This window comes from Apus apus, chromosome 21 (genome assembly GCF_020740795.1).
Source record: "Apus apus isolate bApuApu2 chromosome 21, bApuApu2.pri.cur, whole genome shotgun sequence".
NCBI lineage: Eukaryota > Metazoa > Chordata > Aves > Apodiformes > Apodidae > Apus > Apus apus.
In genome coordinates this window covers 4,850,132-4,869,215 of record NC_067302.1, presented here as the reverse complement: position 1 = coordinate 4,869,215, position 19,084 = coordinate 4,850,132, and the positions used below count along the sequence as shown (strand labels likewise).

Sequence of the window (19,084 nt, the reverse complement as noted above, 5' to 3'; positions counted from 1 at the left end):
CCCCGTTGCCGAGCCGGAAGAGGGCACGGGATGGGCAGAGGAGCAGGGCTGGCAGCAGATCCTGGGATGGCAGCTGTCCCCAGGGCTACCGAGCCTGTGGGCTCTACAGTTTGCTCCTGGCTCATCCAGAGCATCTCAATCCCACTCCCTTCCCCCGGCGCTGAGGCAGAAGCTCCGGGACCCTCACAGCTCTGGGGAGCCCGGGCTGATGTTTCCTTTGTGCTGCCATCTCAGTGTTTGCAGTGCTCCCCATCCTGGGCATGTCCCCGGGGTATCCCCAGCCAGGTTAGGAGCCCTGAGCTTGTCCTTGGTGTGTCCCCAGCCAGGCTCCTCCTGACCCAGGGCTGCTCCAGCCCTTTGCCCTCCCTGGGAAGGCTGGGGAAGCCCCCACTTTCTCTTTAGGAAACAAATTGGCCCATCCTTCTTAGCTGTTAAGGGCAAGAGCTGAGCTGCTGCAGGGGCTGCGGAGGCTCATCCTGCCCCAGAGCCGTTGGGGACAGCAGGGACAGAGAGTCACAGCTGGGGACACAGCTGGCACTGCCCGGGATTGCCTGCTCCAACACCAACACATCCCCGGGCACAGGAGCAAAGGCTCCTACAACCCATAGCTCTTGGCCATGTCTCCTTCCCCCTCCCCACTGGCCTCTCCGGCTTTTCCCAGGGTGAGGCAGGAACTCGTCCCAACTTCAAGGGGGCTCTGGATGCTTTGAAGGTGCAAAAAGCACCTCTGGAAAGGGCTGGAGGGGCCGTGCAGCCCTTTCATCCCGGGGCTCTCCAGGCACTCGGCAAACAGGACCTGAGAGCCTCTCCAGTGCCCACACCGGCTGCACAAACAGGGTGAGTGGCTCAGGAACTGCTTGTGCCAGCTGCCTGAGATTGGGGGGCACAGCGAGGGACACTCCCCGAGTTGCAGGGTGCTGGCAAAGCTCTGGCACTGAGCACACATCCCTAGCCTTGGCACAGCTCCGCGGGAGCTGCCGTGACCCGCCCGGCTGCTGGCACAGCTTCAGGCACTTCCCGGGGCTCCCGTGCCCTTTGGATCCTCGCTGACAGCAGGGCTGGACTTTGAAGCCCTTCCCCACCGTGGACAGCCACCCCGAGCCTGATGAGTGTCCTTGACTGGTGACCCTGGGGCATCTCGACCCTGGCTTCTGCCCCCCGCTGTCCTCATCCTGCTGCAGCTGCAGCCTTTGAGCCACCCTGCCAGCCCTGCCAGGGTCCCAGGTCCCCAGGGACAGCCTGTGAGTCCCCATACCAAGAGATCCCAGCCCTATCTGGTCCCCCTCAGCCTTGTGACACGCTCCCCAGGGTCCCACGCAGGAGAGGTGCAGGCAGGACAGGGTGGCTGCCACATGTTGCCATGCAATGTGTCCCCTTTGTCCCCATGAAGCTGTTGGCAGCCACAGGGGCTGGTTGGGCCCTTGCGAAACCAAGGCCCTGAGGGATAGAGGAGCACCACAAAATACTGCCTGACCGTACGGGGCAGGGGACAGTGCTCACAGCCCCAGGGCCACACCAGCCCCGGCTCCCTGGGGGTGCAGCCACCCCCTCTGACCTTAACAGGCAGCGAAGTCCAGAGAAGTGGGAGAAAAACACACCATCAACTCCAGCTCTGCCACCTCTTCATCCCCCCCTGCACCCATTTTGCCCCCAGCAAACCCTGTCCAAAGCCAGGAGGTGCCCGGAGCCCTGGGGAAGCTCTGTGGTGTGCAGGAAGGGCTGTCCCCAAGCTGAGGAACCATGCTGAGACTGGCACACAGTCCCAAACAGCTCTGGAACCCACTCACTGCCCTTGCCCCCAGGGCTGTGCTCCCCAGGCCGGTGAGGTGTCTGGTTTCGGGTGCTCTCACACTTGCTCAGTTCCTGCTCCATGACAGCAGGGAGGTGTGGGTGGCAGGCAGGCAGGATGGCACAGCCATCATCCACTGGAGCAGTCCTCACCTCTGTCCCCGGGGCTGAACCATGTCCCCAGGGCCAGTGTTTGGGTCCCAGCCCCTAAAGAGTCACCCCCAGAGTCAAGGGTGACCCTGGGAGTGGCCCAGCCACAGCCACCTGTGGGTCCCTGGGGACCCCAAGCCTGGTGGGAGCAGCTGCACCAACATCCTCACTGGGATCAGCCCTTGGTGGCTCATTTATTGCCCTGAAGATCCCCCAGAGCATCTGCTAGAGATGAAGGTCTAAAATCCCCCCAACGGAAATTGTGCAATACCAGACTTGGGGGAGAAAATCCTCCTAATCCGGGCAAATCCTGCTCTTTCTACTTCTCCTACTTCACATGTAAGGCAGGGCTACACCTATCTGCGGTTGTTCTGCACAATCTCCAGCACAAAGGGCAGCTCATTGTTCCCCTAAAACTGTTTGCCCGGGAGGTAATTTCTCAAGGACAGGAATGCCAAAAGCATCCGGAGCCGAGGAGCCCCTGAGACAAAGGGAGTAGAGCCACAGTGCCGGGGCCAAACACAACAGGGAGCTGAGGACAAGACTTTCCTCTCTTCGGGGGGCTGGCAAGTGCCACTATGGGGGGGTCCCCTCTGCTTCAGCACAAGAGGCTTTCCCTGTGCTGAGGGAAACTGAGGCACAGAGCAGGGGCCTGCACCAAGTCTGAATGATGTTGCCCCAAACATTCCTCCCCAGCAGATCCCTGCTCACGTCAGGGGGACAGAGCACTTTGGGGTACCCAAGTCTGTGCTTTGGGGGTGGCCCAGGCTTGGGCTTAGGCAGTGACACAATCTTGTGTGGATGTCCCCAGTGGCTACACTGCTGCTGCCTGGAGATGTGGTCACCCCCAGCAGGGCCCTCTGCTCTGCACCAGCCCCTGGAGCCAGCAGTAAGCCAGCCACAGCCACGCAGCAAGGCCACAGCCTCCTCTTGGCCACCCAGCACAGCGCAGACCCCGAGACCCCTGAAATCCCAGAGCCAAGACCCCTTAACCTGTTTGTGCTGTTCACTTCAGGGCCGTGATGATTGTCCCGGTCTCCCAAGCTCTGAAGCTCAGGGAGGGCAGAGCCCGGCCAACTTGTTACACAAATGTGCCAGCAGACATACAAGCCCATCTCTGACATGATGCCCCTTTCTCCTGGGGCACCCGGGGGGCTTCCAGCTCTCAGCAGGGTGTCTGCTGGGGCTGCCTGGTGCCACCAGAGCCAGCAGGACCCAGAGGGGCGAGGAGCCCGAGGCAGGTCGTTGCCAAACCGGCTGGGCGGGTGGCACTGCCCACACATCATCTTTGCTTCGAGGTATTTAGTGTCACCAAACAAATTGGGACAGCCTGAAGCCTGGCATGGGCCCTCCTCCCTGGTGGGGGACCTCCCAGAGGGCCCAGGGGCTGTGACGTGTGGCAGTGCCAGGGGAACCCACCACAAACGTGCAAGGGGCTGGAAACCGTGAGTCAACAGTGACACCAGCCCAGTGCTCCTGAAACAGGGAAGTGTCCAGAGCTGCTGTGCCACTGCTGTGTCACCACTGCCACCACTGTGCCACTGCTCCACGCCAGGGGACACCTGCATCACTTGTCCTCAGTGCCCACCCAGGTTCTGTTGCATCCCAGGTCCCTGCTCATCCTCCCTGCCTGTCCCTGTCCCCATGTAAGGGCAGCTCCAAGTCCAGTGGCAACCAGACAGTGGCACTGGGTGCCACGCTGGCCCTACTAGGCAGCCCCATCTCGTGGCACATCTCAAGGCCATCTTTGAAGCCTGGTGGCCTGAGCTGAGTGGAGTTGGTGGCTGTCACTGTGGTGGGGGCAGAAAGGGAAGGGATGAAGGGCTGGGATGGAGAGAAGATATGGAGTGGGATGGTGAGAGATGGGGAAACTGAGGGATGGGAATGGAGGGAAGAGATGGATTGGGAGGGGGGTGAGGGATGGGGATGAAGGGGGAGTTGTGAGATGGGGACGAGGGATGAAGGTTTGGAGGATGAGGGGTTGGGGAGGGAGGCATGGAGGGAATGGAAGGATGGAGTGGGGGGATGATGGATGGGGTGGAGGGTTGAGGGAATGGAGGGAACGGGAAATGAGAGGATAATGATGATAAAGGGACGAAGGCTGGGGATGGAGGGATGAGAAGTGGAGGAAGAGTAGAACCGGAGGGGGCGGCCGGCGGGACGGGGCTGGGGGCTGGAGGAAGGGCCGGGGCAAGAGGAGGGGGTGGCTGCTCCCAGGGAGGCGGAACGGGGGCGGGAGCGGGGCGGGTGCGGCCCCTCCCGGGGCGGGCTCTGCCTCTACAAGGCCCGTGCGGGCGGCACCGCAGCCCCATTCATCTGGCACGGCATGGCCGGGGGCGGCGGCGCGGAGCGGGCCCGGCCCGGGGGGCTCCTGCCGCCCTCCTGCCGCCAGCCCCGCCGCAGGGTGAGCTCCGGGCTGGGCTGCGGGCCGGGACGGGGGGCTCGGGGTGGGCCGGGGGCTGCTGGCACCAGCCTCGCCTCAGGGTGAGCTCTGGGCTAGAGGGGGGTCAGGGCGGGCCGGGGGTGCTGCCCGGCCGCGCTGATGCCGGTGCCGGTTGCAGGAGGGCCGGGAGCGGCTGTCGGTGTGCAGCAAGCTGTGCTACGCCGTCGGGGGAGCTCCCTACCAGATCACGGGCTGCGCGCTCGGCTTCTTTCTCCAGATCTACCTCCTGGACGTGGCTCAGGTACGGCCGGGACCCGGTGGGGGAGCATCGGCAGCGGGACTGAGGTCTGGGGGTGCCGGAGCCCCCGCTGCGGGGGTGCCCGGTGCCGCTTTTCCCGGCACCCGGGGCTTGCCGGTGGCCCGGCCCCGCTGTGGGTGTGTGCCGAGACCTCTCCCGCGTGGCTGGCTGTCCGAGGGCTGCGGGTTTTTCCCCGGGCCGGTCCCGGCGCGGAGCTGTGCGGTCGCTCCGTGCCTCGGGCGATCAACGGGCTCGTGGTGTCCGTCTGTCCGTCCGTCCTGCGGGACACGGGATCCGTCCCACGCGCCCGCAGCGTTCCAGGTCGGTGTGAGCTGGGGAGGGAGAATTGCCCGTGAGGCAGCCTCCTGCCGGCCGTGGGGTGGGTTTTGGGGAGATCTGGGGTGGGAAGAGGGTGGTGGGGCAGTGCTGAGGGGGACCGGGTCACCGTGTCTGAGATCTCACTGAGCGAAGGGGAGAGGCTGAGGGATCCATCCCCTGCTCCAGCGGGGGTCCCAGTACAGTTGGGAAGGTCCTGAGGAGCTCAGGAAGGGCAGCTGGGGCCACAGGGGTTTGTGTGTCCTGACACAAGATCTTTTCCTGACAGCTGGACCCTTTCTATGCCTCCATCATCCTGTTTGTGGGGCGAGCCTGGGATGCCATCACAGACCCCATGGTGGGCTTCTTCATCAGCAAAACATCATGGACCCGCTTTGGCCGCCTGATGCCCTGGTAAGAGCTGCCTGTAGCACCTCACATCCCTGCCTGATGTGTCACAGACCTTCCAGTCAGCTTCAGGTGTCCCTTGGCATGAGGTGTGCAGGGCAGGACGTGCTGATGCCCTGTCTCACCCAGCTGAGATGCCAAGTGCCCCAAAAAGCCCAAAATGCTGCTGAGAGCTGGGGCTCCAAGTCTGTCCTTGTTACTTTGACCGGTCCCGAGTCATCCCCATGTGAACTGTGCCTGGCTGTCCTGGGTGTCACTGCACCTGCCCCAGTGCCACGCTCCTGTGATGGACTTTGTTCACACAGTGGTTGCAGAGCACTGGCTGGTGGCAGGGCCACGTTGCCAGCAAACAGAGCAGGTGGCGTTGTCCCCACGGGGAGGAGGGACAGGGGTGTGTAGGGTGGTGGGGTGCCGGCTGACAGTCACGAGGGTGCTCCTCTGGCAGGAAAAGAGCTGTCATGGATCTGGGAGCCTGCACGTGGGTGCTTCTGCTGCCCTCAGGGTGCCGAAGGGAGTCCGAGCAGATGGGACAGGGCTGGCCAACCCCCAAAGGACTCGTGCCTGCACCCAGGGTAGATTTAGGACATCTGTGAACACCTGCCTCCGTGTGGGACACGGAGTATTGGAGGCTGCTAATGCCAAAGTGTGGGTGGGGTGGTGTGCCCTCTGCTAAAATAACCCACCTTCGGAGAGGCTGGAACACAATGCAGCATCGGGAGGGGGGGGGTGGGGAATTAGAGGGAAACAGTTCTCTCCCCCCACACAGATTATACCCTCTGCTTCCGGACTTCCCTGGAATAGCTCTGGGCAGCAGCAGTTGGCTGCTGTTGAAGCCAGGCTCTGCTCGTGGCCTGAAATAGCTCCTCTGCAGCCGCACGTGTGGTGGGGTCTGGGGTCTGGAGATTAGAAAAGGAGCTGCCCGCACTGGGGTGTGCGGGCAGGGAGAGCCACGGGAGCTGGGCTGGCTGCTCTGCTCCCTGTAATCTCCCGTCCTGGAGGCAGGGGGTGGGGATGGAGCTGCCGCATTCCTCCCAACGGCTCCTGCTTTGTTAAAATTAGCCGGAGCTTTCAACTTGTGCTGGGCCCCTCAGCAGCGCCAGGGCAGCTGGCTGCGAGGAGCTTGTTCCTGTTGTACATGGCTCAAGGGCAACTTGCTGAGGCCAATTTGGATGGACTTGAGCTGAGCTTGAAGCCTCCCAAACCTGGGGTTCCTGGGCCATGGTGGGGCTGCAGGGCTGCTTGCTGCTGCCTTGGTTTCTCCTGTGTGTAAACCCCAGGAAGCTGTGGGGTGGTCTCAGAGGCTGCTGCCTGACCCAGTTCCTCCAACCCTGTGAGGTGATCCTGTGGTCGAGGGTTTATTGCCCAAAGTTTCGGAAGGGTCTGGTCTGTGGGGCTGAACCCCAGCTGTGGCGGCTCCAGCTCAAAGCTTGGGGCTGCTCCAGTCCCTCGGAAGGCAAAGGAGACCATCATCTCTCTCCCTTTCATTTCCTTCTTTTTGAAACGCTTTTTGGCCCATTTCATCCCAGCAGCCCATCTGCTGCCTTCTTCCCTCTTCCTTGGCCTCGGGGACCCAGCTCCGTCCCCAGCCCTGAGCCATGTCCTCAGCTCCTTGACCCCCCCCCCCCCTCCCAGGACTTCCCGGAGACCAAACTTTTCCTGGATGTGTCAATGACTGGAAAGAGCCTCAGCTTTGACCTTCCGTCCTTCTCCGGGGCAGCAGCCGTTTGCTAAACGGTTAAACCGCGGGGCTGGGGAGGGGTGTGTGAGGAGGCACAAAGGAACACACCATCGAGCCGGGGCCAATAAGCGGGCGAACACGTCACGGCAGCCTCCTCCGAGCCTCTTAATCACCTCAGCCTCGGTCAGGGGTAACTCCAAGTCAAACTCCTCTGCCGTTGCAGAAGCTGCCAGTCAACCCTGGTCCCAGCGGTGCTTGGCGAGGGCCCCACAGGGAACTGGCACCTCCAGCCTGCGCGGGTGACGTGGTTCCCGCCCGTGCTCACGCAGCGGTGACTCATTTCAAAAATTTCCCCTGGCTCGGGTTCCGGGGTGATAAGAGAGCTGGAGAGGAGTGGCTGGAGCTGCTCACCCCTCTCCTCCCCCCGCCCGGCTGACGTGCCTGCCGAAAAATGTGCATGTGTTGGGTGCTGTGCAGAGCCTGCTCACCATCCATGGAGATCTGGTTTCTCGTTTCTTCCCCTTCCGGCAGCTTTACATTTAAACCCTGCGTCCTGTACGTCAGCCTGGATGGAAAGATTTTGCTGTGCCCTGGCAGCCCGGGGCCAGTCCTGGCTCTGTCCTGTGTCCAAGCTCTCCTGGCTTCAGCCCAGGACTGTCCAACAGCTTGTGGAGCACGGGGTGGTTGCAGATCCCTTCTCCCACCCCCCAGCAATAATAGTGGGTCTCTTCTGCAGGTGTGGGTGCAGCCTCAACACCCCAGTTGCATCCCTCCAGGAGGAGAAACTCCTCCTGTGCTTCTCCAAGTGCTGAGGGGGACCCAGGTGCTTGTGGTGTCCTTGGGGTGCTGGTGCAAGGCAAGAGCTGCTCCCTGCCTGGGCTGCAGCAGGACAAGGGTTGGGAGCTGAGCTGGGTGAGCAGTGCTCTGGGTGGCTTCCCGCTGCCATTGCCCTCACTGGCTGGTCCTGCTGGGGCTGCTGCCAAGGCCCGGTGCTTGAGCAACCCCCCAACCCTCTGCTCTGCTTTGCATCCCTTGTCCTCGTGCCTGCAGCTGTGGGAGGCTGGGCAGGGGTGGAAGAAGGAGCCAGCCTGTTGCTGGCGGGTGGTTTTGCCCCATCAGCAGAACAGAGGTGACCCCAGGAGCTGGGCTCAGGGGGCTGGCAGCAAAGCCAAGCTGGTGAGAGGCTTTTGTCCGGGGGGGCAGGGGCTGTGCTGCCTGGCTGCCCCCCCCAGATGGGATGAGGGAGCTGATTTCATCCTGCTGAACGTGCAGCCGTGCTGGCTGGAGCAGAGGCTGGAGCAGGGGTGGAAGCTGAAGGCAGGAGCAGATCAAACACTTCCAGGGAAGTGGAAATGTTTGTTTTTGCAAGTAAAGCTTTTCCCTGGAAGTCTGAGTCAGCACTTCCCCTTCCTGCCCTGTGAGATCTGAGCTGCTCCCTCATCCTGGTCTGAGTCATCTCTGTGGCAACCACCAAGTGGTGGAGCAGGGTGGGCCACCCGGGGCAGCTCAGGAGCCCCCCAAAATCAGGTGCCTTAATCCCACTGGATGTGTGGCAGCAGGGAGAGCTGGGCTGGAGAGGTTTCCCAGGCTCTGCGTGCCTAGAGGGTTAACACTGTATCTTCTTCCCAAAGGATCATGTTCTCCACCCCATTTGCTGTCATCTCCTACTTCCTCATCTGGTTTGTCCCCGACATCTCCAGCGGCCAAGTGATGTGGTACCTTGTCTTCTACTGCATCTTCCAGACCCTCGTGACGGTGAGTTGGGCTCTGCACACAGCAGGGCTGGGGGCTGGAGAGGACCAATCCCTGCCCTCACCTTGCTGAGCTGCCCAGAGGGGCAGGTTCCCATCCTTGAGGGATGCCTCTGGTGCCATTGCAGTGCTTCCACGTGCCCTACTCGGCGCTGACCATGTTCATCAGCAGGGAGCAGAGCGAGCGGGACTCGGCCACCGCCTACCGTGAGTCCTTCCTTCCCTTCCCCTCCTGCCACAGCCAGGAGCAGCTGCTGCTCAGCTCCTCTGCTGCAGCTCTCACTGGAGCATGATCCTCTCCAGATGTCTTCCCGGAAGGGCTCATTTGATCACAGCCCATGTGTGTGATGAACATTGTTCAGGGGCTGAGTTGCAGCTGGTTGAGCTCTTCCCGTTTTTCTTCCCCAGCTCCCCCAGCAGACATTCTTGTGCAGTCCAGTGGGCTGATGGGGAGGTGGTCCCTCTTATGGCCAAGTGTCTGGAGCAGATGATGGGGAATCTGAGCTCTCAGGTCTTTCCTTCCGCTCTGCCATACAGCAGTGGGAGCAGTATGACCAAGTCTTGGCCTCTCTCCCTGCCTCAGTTTCCCCAGCAGACACTCTCCTCCCCTGTGTAGCACAGGCTTGATCACCTGATGGTCTGGAGGGAGCTGTAGGAGAGCAGAGCAGCTCCTTCCCTGCTGGTGAAGGGCAGTGACTGGCAGCTGGGGAGGCTCTGCTGTGTTTTTTCACTCACACCCTGGGTGCCCAAGGGCTGTGCTCAGTCCCGCTGGCCTCTCCCTCCAGGTATGACAGTGGAAGTGCTGGGCACCGTGCTGGGCACTGCCATCCAGGGCCAGATTGTGGGCAAGGTGGTTCCTCCCTGCATTGAGAGCCCCCCCTTCATCGGCAAGACCAACTCCTCGGTGGCCATGGAGGAGCTGAACATGACCCGTGACACTGGCTCGCTCACCGACACGGTAGGCTGGGGGGGACAGGACCTGCTGGCAGCCCCTGCCATGCTCTCCTTGCCTTTTTGGACTGGGTTGGCTCCCGGGACCAGCCCTGCCCCTCACTGCTCCCCTCTCTTGCACAGAGAAACGCCTACATGATCGCGGCGGGGGTCATTGGGGGGCTCTACATCCTCTGTGCTGTGATCCTGTCGGTGGGCGTGCGGGAGAAGAGAGGTGAGGCCTGAGACATGCTGGAACACTCTGGACTTCATATCATAGAATCATATCATGGAATTGTTTGGGTTGGAAGGGACCTTCGAGATCATCCAGTCCCAACCCCCCTGCATGGGCAGGGACACCTCCCACCAGCCCAGGTTGCTCCAAGCCCCATCCAACCTGCCCTTCAACACTGCCAGGGATGGGGCAGCCACAGCTTCCCTGGGCAACCTGGGCCAGCAACCTGTTCCACTTGTGGAAGTGCTGTGGCTTCTGCCAGGGGCATCCCAGGAGCCCTGCTGAGCTCTTGGCCCTTCGTTGGTGGGTCAGGCACTGGAGGATAGGGGTGGGTAGAGCTGAGGTCTGGGCATGGGGAGGGTGCTTCAGAAGGGCAGCACTATGGGCAGGAGGACAGAGCATCTCCAGGTTATGTTACAGCACAGCCCTGAGGACTCTTAAGCCCTGGAGGACTTGGTTCTCTGCTCTGCACTGCCACAGATAAACATTATCTTGCAGTTTTGGCTGGCAAAGGTTGCTAGTGCCAACTGGGGCATCCCAGGGTGAGGTGATATCCAAAGTCCAGAAGCTTCTGTCCTTCCCATCTTCTGCTTTGCAACCAGTTCTGCTTATCCCAGGCAAATCAGCTGGGCCATCCTCTCCCCTCCGGGGGGCTGAGGGAAGGCAGGGAGGTCCCTGCAGGCATCACCCGGACTCCCTCGGAGCATGATGGTGGGCAGGGGCTTGTGCAGGGAGCTCAGCAGCAAGCGTGAGGCACTGCTGACCCCTTGCACCCAAGGGTGCTGTTCCAGCAGGTCTAACGATGGGCTGATTTGCTCTGCTCCCCAGAGGCCTCTGAGCTCCAGTCGGACGAGCCTGTCTCCTTCTTCCAGGGGCTGAAGCTGGTGATGAACCACAGTGCCTACATCAAGCTCATTGCTGGCTTCCTCTTCACTTCTCTGGCCTTCATGGTGAGCTCAGCTGGGCTTGGAGGGTTGGGGGAGAGGGGAAGGCAGCAGCAGGGCTTGGGGGTGGCTGGGGATGAGCAGTGTGGGGCCCAAACAGGACCCTGGAGGACTGGGAGCATGTGAGGTGGCAGCTCAATGAGCTGGAGCTGCCCCAGGCAGAGAGGAAGGATGTGGCCTGGTGCTCTGGGATGGGTTGGTGAATGGCTGCTTTCATCCCCTCGTGCTTTGGGCACAACCTTGTGAGGAGGAGCATGTGCCTGTCCTCCCTAAACCACTGTCTGCCTCCTCCACAGCTGCTGGAGGGCAACTTTGCCCTTTTCTGCACCTACACCCTGGGCTTCCGCAATGAGTTCCAGAACATCCTCCTGGCCATCATGGTATGTACAGCCCCTTCCTGGAGGCCCTCAGGGATGGGACTGTGGTGGGACACACGCTGTGGGATCCCCCCAGGTCCTCCCCAGGAGCTGGTGTGGGATGGGTGCTCTGTGGGCTGAGGGGAGGGAGGCTGTGGGGCTTCAATGGTTCACTGTGGGGACAGTGACCGAAGGTCCCCCAGGAGAAGAGAAGGGAGAAGGAACTGCCAAATGTCCTGCAAAGGCTGGGCGAGTTGGCAGAACAGGGAGGCCTTTGTTCCTGTGTGAAGGAACAGCCAGAGATGAAGGACACCAGGAGCAGTGGGGGCCTTTTGTCCAAATCCTGCCACTTATCTCCCCCCTCCCTCACTGCCTTGAGAAAAGGATCTCCGTGTTTACTGCCAGGAAGATGGAGCAAAACAACTCCTTGAGAGCCCTTTCCAGTTTGCCTCACCCCTGGGAACCCTTCCCACCCTCCCTGCTCGATGGGGTGGGGAGGTCCAAGGTGCCAAGGTCCCCACAGAGCCTGGCTCGAGGCCACCCTGTGTGCAGGCAGGGCTGACAAGATCAAGTCCTGCCCCAGCACCCAGGACTGATTCGGTCCTGCCCCGTCTGGTGTGTTGGGACCTGATGGGTGCCCCCAGGAGGAGGGTGCTGGGTGCCAGGGTGCTGGGTTCTAGAGGAGGAAGTGACTCCAGGTGCCTGCCCCAGTTGTGAGCACTCCTTCCTGGCAGGCAGGGATGGGATGAGGGTGGGAGGAGGCAACGTGGCTGTGGGCCAGCCCTGACAGCCTGTGGAAATGTGATGGGGGAGCTGCTCCCCCAGAGAAGAGCTTCTCCCCCAGAAGAGCCTGGCCAGCAAATGACACCATGACCCTCTTCTCCTGCTGTAGCTCTCGGCCACCTTGACCATCCCCCTCTGGCAGTGGTTCCTCACCCGCTTTGGGAAGAAGACAGCTGTCTACGTGGGCATCTCGGTGAGCGGGTCCCTCGAGGTGCAGGGAGGAAGGTGTTTCCCACCTGGGGTGACCAGAGCTGTGTCCCCCCGAGAGGGTCTGGAGCTGGGCAGGAGCTGCTGCTAATGATGATTTGCTGCTTGTCCCTCCTCCTGCTGTTTGTGCTGCCACGGATGTGGCCAAGGCCAGCAGAGGTGGCCACCACGGGGCTCTGGGAGGAGGGCTGGCATGGAGGGGAGAGGCCAGGGCCAGGCACTGCTGACACACCCTGCTTTCTGTCCCCTCTCCAGTCTGCCATCCCCTTCCTCATCATGGTGGCTGTCCTGGACAGTAACCTCATCGTCACCTACATCGTGGCCGTTGCAGCTGGGATCAGTGTGGCCGCTGCCTTCCTCCTGCCCTGGTGAGTGCCAGGTCCTCGTGCCCTCAGTGCTGCACCCCCAGAGCTGGGCAAGGTGCTTCCAGGCCTTGTTGGGGTGGTGAGAAACTCCAGGGAAGCCTTTTTGTAACGTTTACAGCCCAAGTAGAGGGAAACCCACTCAGCAGGGAGAGGAGGTGCTTTGATGGCTCTGTCCTGGTGTTCACAGCTCTGCTCTCCACACAGGTCCATGCTCCCAGATGTCATAGATGACTTCAAGCTGCAGCACCCTGACTCCCATGGCCATGAAGCCATCTTCTTCTCCTTCTATGTTTTCTTCACCAAGTTCACCTCTGGGGTCTCACTGGGCATCTCCACACTCAGCTTAGAGTGAGTTTTTTTCTGTGGGAACTGAGGGGGAGGGAGAGAGGCCAGGCTGGTGCCTCCACATCCAGGCTGGTGCCTCCACATCCAGGCATCTCTGCTTCCCAAGGTTCTGGAAGTGAGGTGGGGGGGGGGGGATGTGTCTAAATCCAGCTCTGGTTCCACAAACCTCTATGCAGGGACAGGTTTGTCTCCTGCAAACTCTGTTTCCTTGGCCTGAAGGTCCCTTTCTGTCCACAGCTTTGCAGGCTACCAGACCCGAGGCTGCTCCCAGCCCAATGAGGTGAACATCACTCTGAAGATGCTGGTGTCAGCTGTGCCCGTGGGCCTGATCCTGCTGGGCCTGCTCCTCTTCAAGCTGTACCCCATCGATGAGGAGAAGCGGAGGAAAAACAAGAAAGCCCTGCAGGACTTAAGGTGAGTGTCAGCACGTGCTGTGGAGGTGTGTGGGCCCAGAGGGTTGGGACACACTGTGACTTGTCCAGAAATCCTCCAGAACCCGTGGGTGGTGGGGTGAGGGAAGGGCTGACTTGTTTTTCCCAATCCTGACATGGGAAGAGGTGGCGTGAAGTGTTTGGGATCAGCAGAGAACCCGCCCCAGTTGCTAAACAAAGCTTGTCTGGGGACTGTGCAAGGTGGTGTCATCCCTCTTGAGCTCTTTGGAGGCTCCTGGGCTCCAAGAAGAGGATCTGCTGGGAGGCAGGGCTTGCTCCATGGCTCACTCCACACCTTCTCCCCAACCCTTTTCCCCCAGGGGAGAGAGCAACAGCAGCAGCTCGGATTCAGACAGCACAGAACTGGCCAGTATCGTGTGACCCTGGGCTGGGTCCCTCTGCTCACACCTGGGGTTCCCCAAGGACTCAGACTTTTGGGACGACACCTCCAAGGCTGGACCAGCCTGTGGTACCACTGTAGGTGTGCACCAGAGAGGAGCACCTGGAGGAGCCACGCTGAGCCTCCCACCACCTCCAGCACCAGATCTGTGCCGGTCTTGTGCCTCCCACGGGATCCACAGAGCACCCGTAGTGTACATTACACAGACTGACCCGTGGCACTCGTGTGTGTGCCTCACCAGAAGCAAGCACTGTTCCCTGCTGGATCCTGGAAGAGCAGAAAAGCCTGGAGAAGGATCTGTTTCTGCTCCTCACACTCTGGTGCCCACTGCCCGACCCCCTGTGGGGCTGGGGGTAATGGTTAGTGTACATTACACTGTCAATGTGACCGCGCCAAGGACGTGAGCTCACCTCTGCTGCCTGTACATACTACACTAATTTGGAAAGCTGTTCCTGTTCTTTTTTTTTTATATAGAGCCTAATTAACTTAATGATGTAAATATGAAGCTATTTCCTATTTGTATTTATCTGTACAGAAACCAAACTCGAGAATCTATTAATATGAATTTCCATAAAAGCGGGGGAAGGCAGCAGTGGGTGTGGAGGATTTTTGGGTGGTTTTTGTTGTTTGGCTGCTTTTCTGGTTGGATGGCAGCAAGCCCAGGGTCCCCTCACACACCACAGGGTGCAGGATTGACTTCCTTAGAGCTGAAGGCACAGGAATGTCATAATCCAGGCAGGAAGCTGTGCCCAGCAGCCCCTTACCCCTGGATGGCTCCTTGCTCAGAGCCGGTGCTGCAGCCGCCCAACAAAGGCTCTATTATTTTCTCCCTTTCAAGAGAGAACGGGGGTGGAGGGAGGAATGAAATCAAAGTGCTGGCTGAGGAGATGGTGAATGTGGGGCTGGGAACAGGAGAGGCAGCTGGGGAGTGGACGGAATGGGAACGCAGAGCAGGGGAGTGGAAGGGAATGTGGGCTGGGGGCGACACTCGAGGCTTTCTCCCAGGGCAGAGGGCTCTGCAAGGGGGGGGGGGGGGAATTTATTCCTTCCTTGTGCATTCCCCTCCCTGCAGCAGCAACAGGGAGAGCTCTGGCCACCCCACCCAGGAGGAGCACCTGCAGCAGCAGCAGCAAGTGCAGTGCAGAGGGGAAAAGAAGGCTGGAGGAAGCACAGGGAGGCTGCACCACAGATGAAGCAGCCAGCAAATGGAGCTGGGGCAAATGCCCAGCATGAGAGGACAATGTCACCTCTGCTGCTCTGTCCCCATGGCCACTGTGCTCAGGGACAGGGCTGTTGCCTTTTGTTAAATACATTTGTCACACTAAGAAATGCGTGGGGTCAGTGCCCGAGTCAAGAGCAGCCTTTCTGCCCAGGGGAGGATGGTTCAGCCTTTGTTCCATGTTTGGGTACAAAGGACTGCAGTGAGGATGGGGTTTTAAAAATAGCCAAAGGGATTAGACCTTAGCTGGGAATGCTCAACTGGGCCCCACTCTGCTGCCATGGTGAGGGTGATGGAAAGAAGCAAAAGAGTTGATGCAAGGAGGCTGGGAGCTGGTTTTTGTGCTGGGCAGAGGGCAAGAGGCAGGGTCAGCCTCAGCCTGGCTGCCCCCTGCTCCCCCAGGGCTGGAGCTTTGCTGTGGAGGAACAAGGGCAGGCCAGAGCCCTCTGAAGCCCCTGTGGCAGGGCAGGTAGGGGCCATGTGCACCCTCTGAGAGAGGAGGAGAAGGGAAGAGCTCCAGCCAAGCACAGAGCTCAAGATTTTGCAAGTGTGACCCCTGCCCTGCTCCTGGCTGGGTTTGCAGGGAGTCAGTCCTGCCCATGGCTGTGACCTGGCTGCCTCTGGGGGGGTGAGCAGTGCTGCTGCCTCCCAGGATTTGATAGATTGCTGCTAGCTTTTCTTTTGAAAAAGAGTTTCAACAGCAATCAGGGACATTTATATTCTTTGCCTCCTCTGTTTTTTGGCTCTGCAGGGTTCATGAGAAGTCTCTGTTCAGGTTTTTTTTTTGCAGCCAGCTCAAGACTATAAAAGCTTGAACCAGGGCCCAGACATTCCAAGCTGAGCACACCTCTTCTGTTTGGGGCTTTTAAGAAAATAGAGGGAGGAAGAAAAGTGACCATTGGAGTTGATGGCTCTGAACCCTGGGCAAAACTCGAGCCTTGAGGCAGAGACCAAGTCTTGCTTCAGTTGTGATTACAGAGGGATTGCAACTCAAGCATGAAGAAAGCTGCTCTGGCAGGGGAAGCCTGCCCAGCCAGGACTGCAGGGGGAGATGCTGCCCACCCCCCCATCCAGCCTCCAGCAGCAGCCATGAAGTCCCCACTAACCTTGAGGATGAAGCAGATGCACCCAAGTGTCCCATGAGCAGCTCCCTGCAGAGTTGGGGTTGTCTGGCTGCTGCTGCTGTGTCCTCTGGGTGAGCCACAGGTCTGGGCTGGCCCTGTGAAACCAAAGCCAGACCCTGTTCAGTGCAGTGTCAGCTGTGTGCTCAGCACCTCTGACGGCACATGGGCTGGGGCTGTGCTGCCCAGAAACCCCCTGGCTGTGAGCAATCAGCCCCCCTTCCCAGCTGATGGGCTTTAAGGAGCTCCTGGGCCAGCTGGGGAAGGGATTACCCACCTGGTGCCAGGGGCTTGGGGAGCTTTCCCTTGAACTGGGGGGACCCTGCTGCCCGTGCTGGAAGGGAGCAGTTTGTTTCTGTTCTGCTCACAGAACCAGGTTGTCTGGGTCTTTTTGTTCACAGGAGAAGGATCCTGGCAGGGGTGCAGGTCTATGTCCCAGCACTCAGGGCTGACTGGGGAGAGAACAGGCTGCCACGGGCACCCCACTCTCCACTGACACTTCTCAGTGCACCCCATGCCCTTCCCAGGGCTCCTGGTCAAGCTGAAAGGCTCCCCTTGAGCCCTGGGGAAACCTGCTGGGTGCCAGCACCCAGCTCTGCCTCTCCTGCAGCAAAGAGCTCCCCCAGGGACACTTCAGGAGGACACTGCCCTGCCCAGGCTGGGAGGTGAGCCAGTGAGATGTCATCAGAGCTGGATGTGCCAAGGGGAAGGGGCACAGAGAGACATTCACCCCAACCACGGGGCACTTTGTCCTGGGAGGTGACTGCAGAGGGGACAAAACCAAACAAATACCAGTTGTGGCCTCCAAAGGGCAGTGCATGAACATGCAAAACCAGACTTACGTCCTCTGTCACCAAGGGTGGCTTTGCCAAAGAGGCAGGTCCTCTCCTGACCGAGGCAGCAGGGACAGACTGGAGGGACAGTCCCCGGGGTGAGAGCAGCCACCTTGTGCCTGTTGACCCTACGGGGGAGAAGAGGAAGAGTGAAAAGCCTTTCCTTGAAGAGAACAAGGAAAACCTCCCTCCTTATCCCCAGGGAAAGGGCAAAGAGCCTTGGCTTTATCTTGCAGCAGGAGAGATTCATGAAACTATGACAGGGGCTGGTGGGGACAGTTTTTGCTTGGGCTGGAGGGACCTGAGAGCCCCACACTGCAGAATTAACCCAGGGTTAACTTCAGGGACACCCTGAGCTGAGGCAAGCACAGAATCCCAAGGAGAGGGATGTCTGGCAGGAGGGGGCTGGATCAGGGAGGGGATCCAGCTGGAAATTAGTTCAGCCTGGGAAGTTCTGGGGAGAAATGGGACTGCAGGAGCCAGGCTTGTGCTCGGGGTGGAGGCACCGACCAGCAGGTCCTGGGGAGCAGCCCCACCTCCCCAGCACTCTGGTCCCCTCTGTCACCAGCTGGGGAGGGCAGAGTTAAGCCAGGGGTGCTGGGTCCTGCTGTCCCCGGGGGTCACCTCGTCTGGGCCACCAGGCTGAGGTCACTCGCTGTGTCTGCAAACAGGGTCTGAAGGCTACCGACCTCTCCCGGCGGGCTCTGGTTAATGTTCAGCGGAGCGGCTGCCCCGGGGGCTGCCGGTGGCCCAGGAGCTGCTGCGCGGCCAGAACTGCTGGGGGCGGCCGGATGGGCTCCCGAGACCGAGAAACTCCCTCTTCCTAGAAACCAAGCTTTGAATTGCTTTGCTGGGAAATGAGACGCGGCGTGGAGGTCAGAGCACAGGCGTAGCCTTAACCAGAGGTGGCTCAGGGAGCTCTGAGAGCACAGGGTGACCTGAGCCACTGCCAGGGCTGTGTTTGCTCCTGTGGAGGAGTCAGAGCCTGCTCAGCTCCTCAAGGACCTGGGCTGGAGCTTGGACAAGCTCCCTCCTCGCACCACAGCAGAGCAGGGACAAGTGCTCTCTCTCAACAAGCCACAGGGTGCTGTCTAGAGGACACCCAGGCACTTTAGGCATTTAATGTCTAAAAAAAGGACCCAATATTCCTGTGGTGCTCGAAGGAAAGGGGGACGAGGCACCAACCCCCTGCCAGCAGTGTGGGGACGCTGTAAGCTTTTCCCTGGAGACAGAGCAGTGACAGGCACAGGTTGGTGTGGTTTCCAGGCACCAGGATCCCTCAAATGGCATAGACCTGGTTTACAACCTTCCTGTAACCGGGCGGCTCTTCCATGACCCAGCCCCACCAGGAACTTGCCTCTTTGTTCCTTCAGGAACCACCTTCAGCTGAACACACCCAGCCCAGAAGCAAACACCTGGGCCTGGGGCTGAGCTGTGACATCCCCAGCCAGCCACGCTCCTTTTTTCCCCCCTCATTCTCTGCTCGTTTCTAGTCCCTCTCCCCAGTTTCACTTCTTCCCCACGGATGCAACCCAAGGGGGTGGCTCCTGCCAGTGCTGCCCTCCAGGACCACCAGTTCCCCCCGCACCAGCGAGGGGGGGCCATGGCCAGTGCTCCCCTGCTGGGACTGTGACAGGGATGCTATGGAATGAAAGTCCTTGGCTGCCTGGCAAAGGGGTGGTTGTACCTGGTTTGCTTGTTTGGCATCACGTCAGTTGGTCCTAAAGTGTCTAATCACGATGGAGACAGCTCCAAGAGGCAAACCGGGGGGTGCTGGTGTGGGAAACAAGGCAAGAAAACCAGGCAAGTGGCTTTGGTGGCTGCAGGGAGCTGCTTGTCTGCTCCGCGGGCTTCAGCCTCGCCGGGGAGGACACGAGGGTCCCTCTTGGCTCTGCCTGCTCTGCCAGGGCAGCGGCTGGAGCAGGGGGGGGGCTGCAGGGAGGGGAGGGGGCACGGCCCCGAGCTGTGTCTTCAGCCAGAAGACACACAACTCCCACCCACCGGCTGCTCGGGAAAACCCAGCCCCAGAGGCGCGGGCGCGGCCGGAGCAGGAGCCCTCCCCAGGTGTCAGCAGCGCCCCGCTCCCTCCCTCCCGGCCCGCGCTGATCCCGGGGTTGACCCGGTCCCAGATTGGTCGGGATCCC

General features: G+C 60.4%; 1 protein-coding gene across 1 annotated transcript; it reads left to right on the top strand.

Moving 5' to 3' along the window:
• Positions 1 to 4,260: 4,260 nt before the first annotated feature.
• On the top strand, positions 4,261 to 14,356 carry MFSD2A (MFSD2 lysolipid transporter A, lysophospholipid). Its single transcript, XM_051638180.1, has 14 exons — positions 4,261 to 4,342; positions 4,500 to 4,622; positions 5,224 to 5,348; positions 8,652 to 8,775; positions 8,900 to 8,978; positions 9,557 to 9,729; positions 9,846 to 9,936; positions 10,765 to 10,886; positions 11,177 to 11,260; positions 12,129 to 12,212; positions 12,482 to 12,594; positions 12,796 to 12,939; positions 13,174 to 13,350; positions 13,688 to 14,356. Exons 1-14 carry the CDS (start codon positions 4,265 to 4,267, stop codon positions 13,746 to 13,748), a joined length of 1,578 nt encoding a protein of 525 aa, XP_051494140.1. The 5' UTR covers positions 4,261 to 4,264; the 3' UTR covers positions 13,749 to 14,356.
• The last annotated feature ends 4,728 nt before the right edge of the window (positions 14,357 to 19,084 follow it).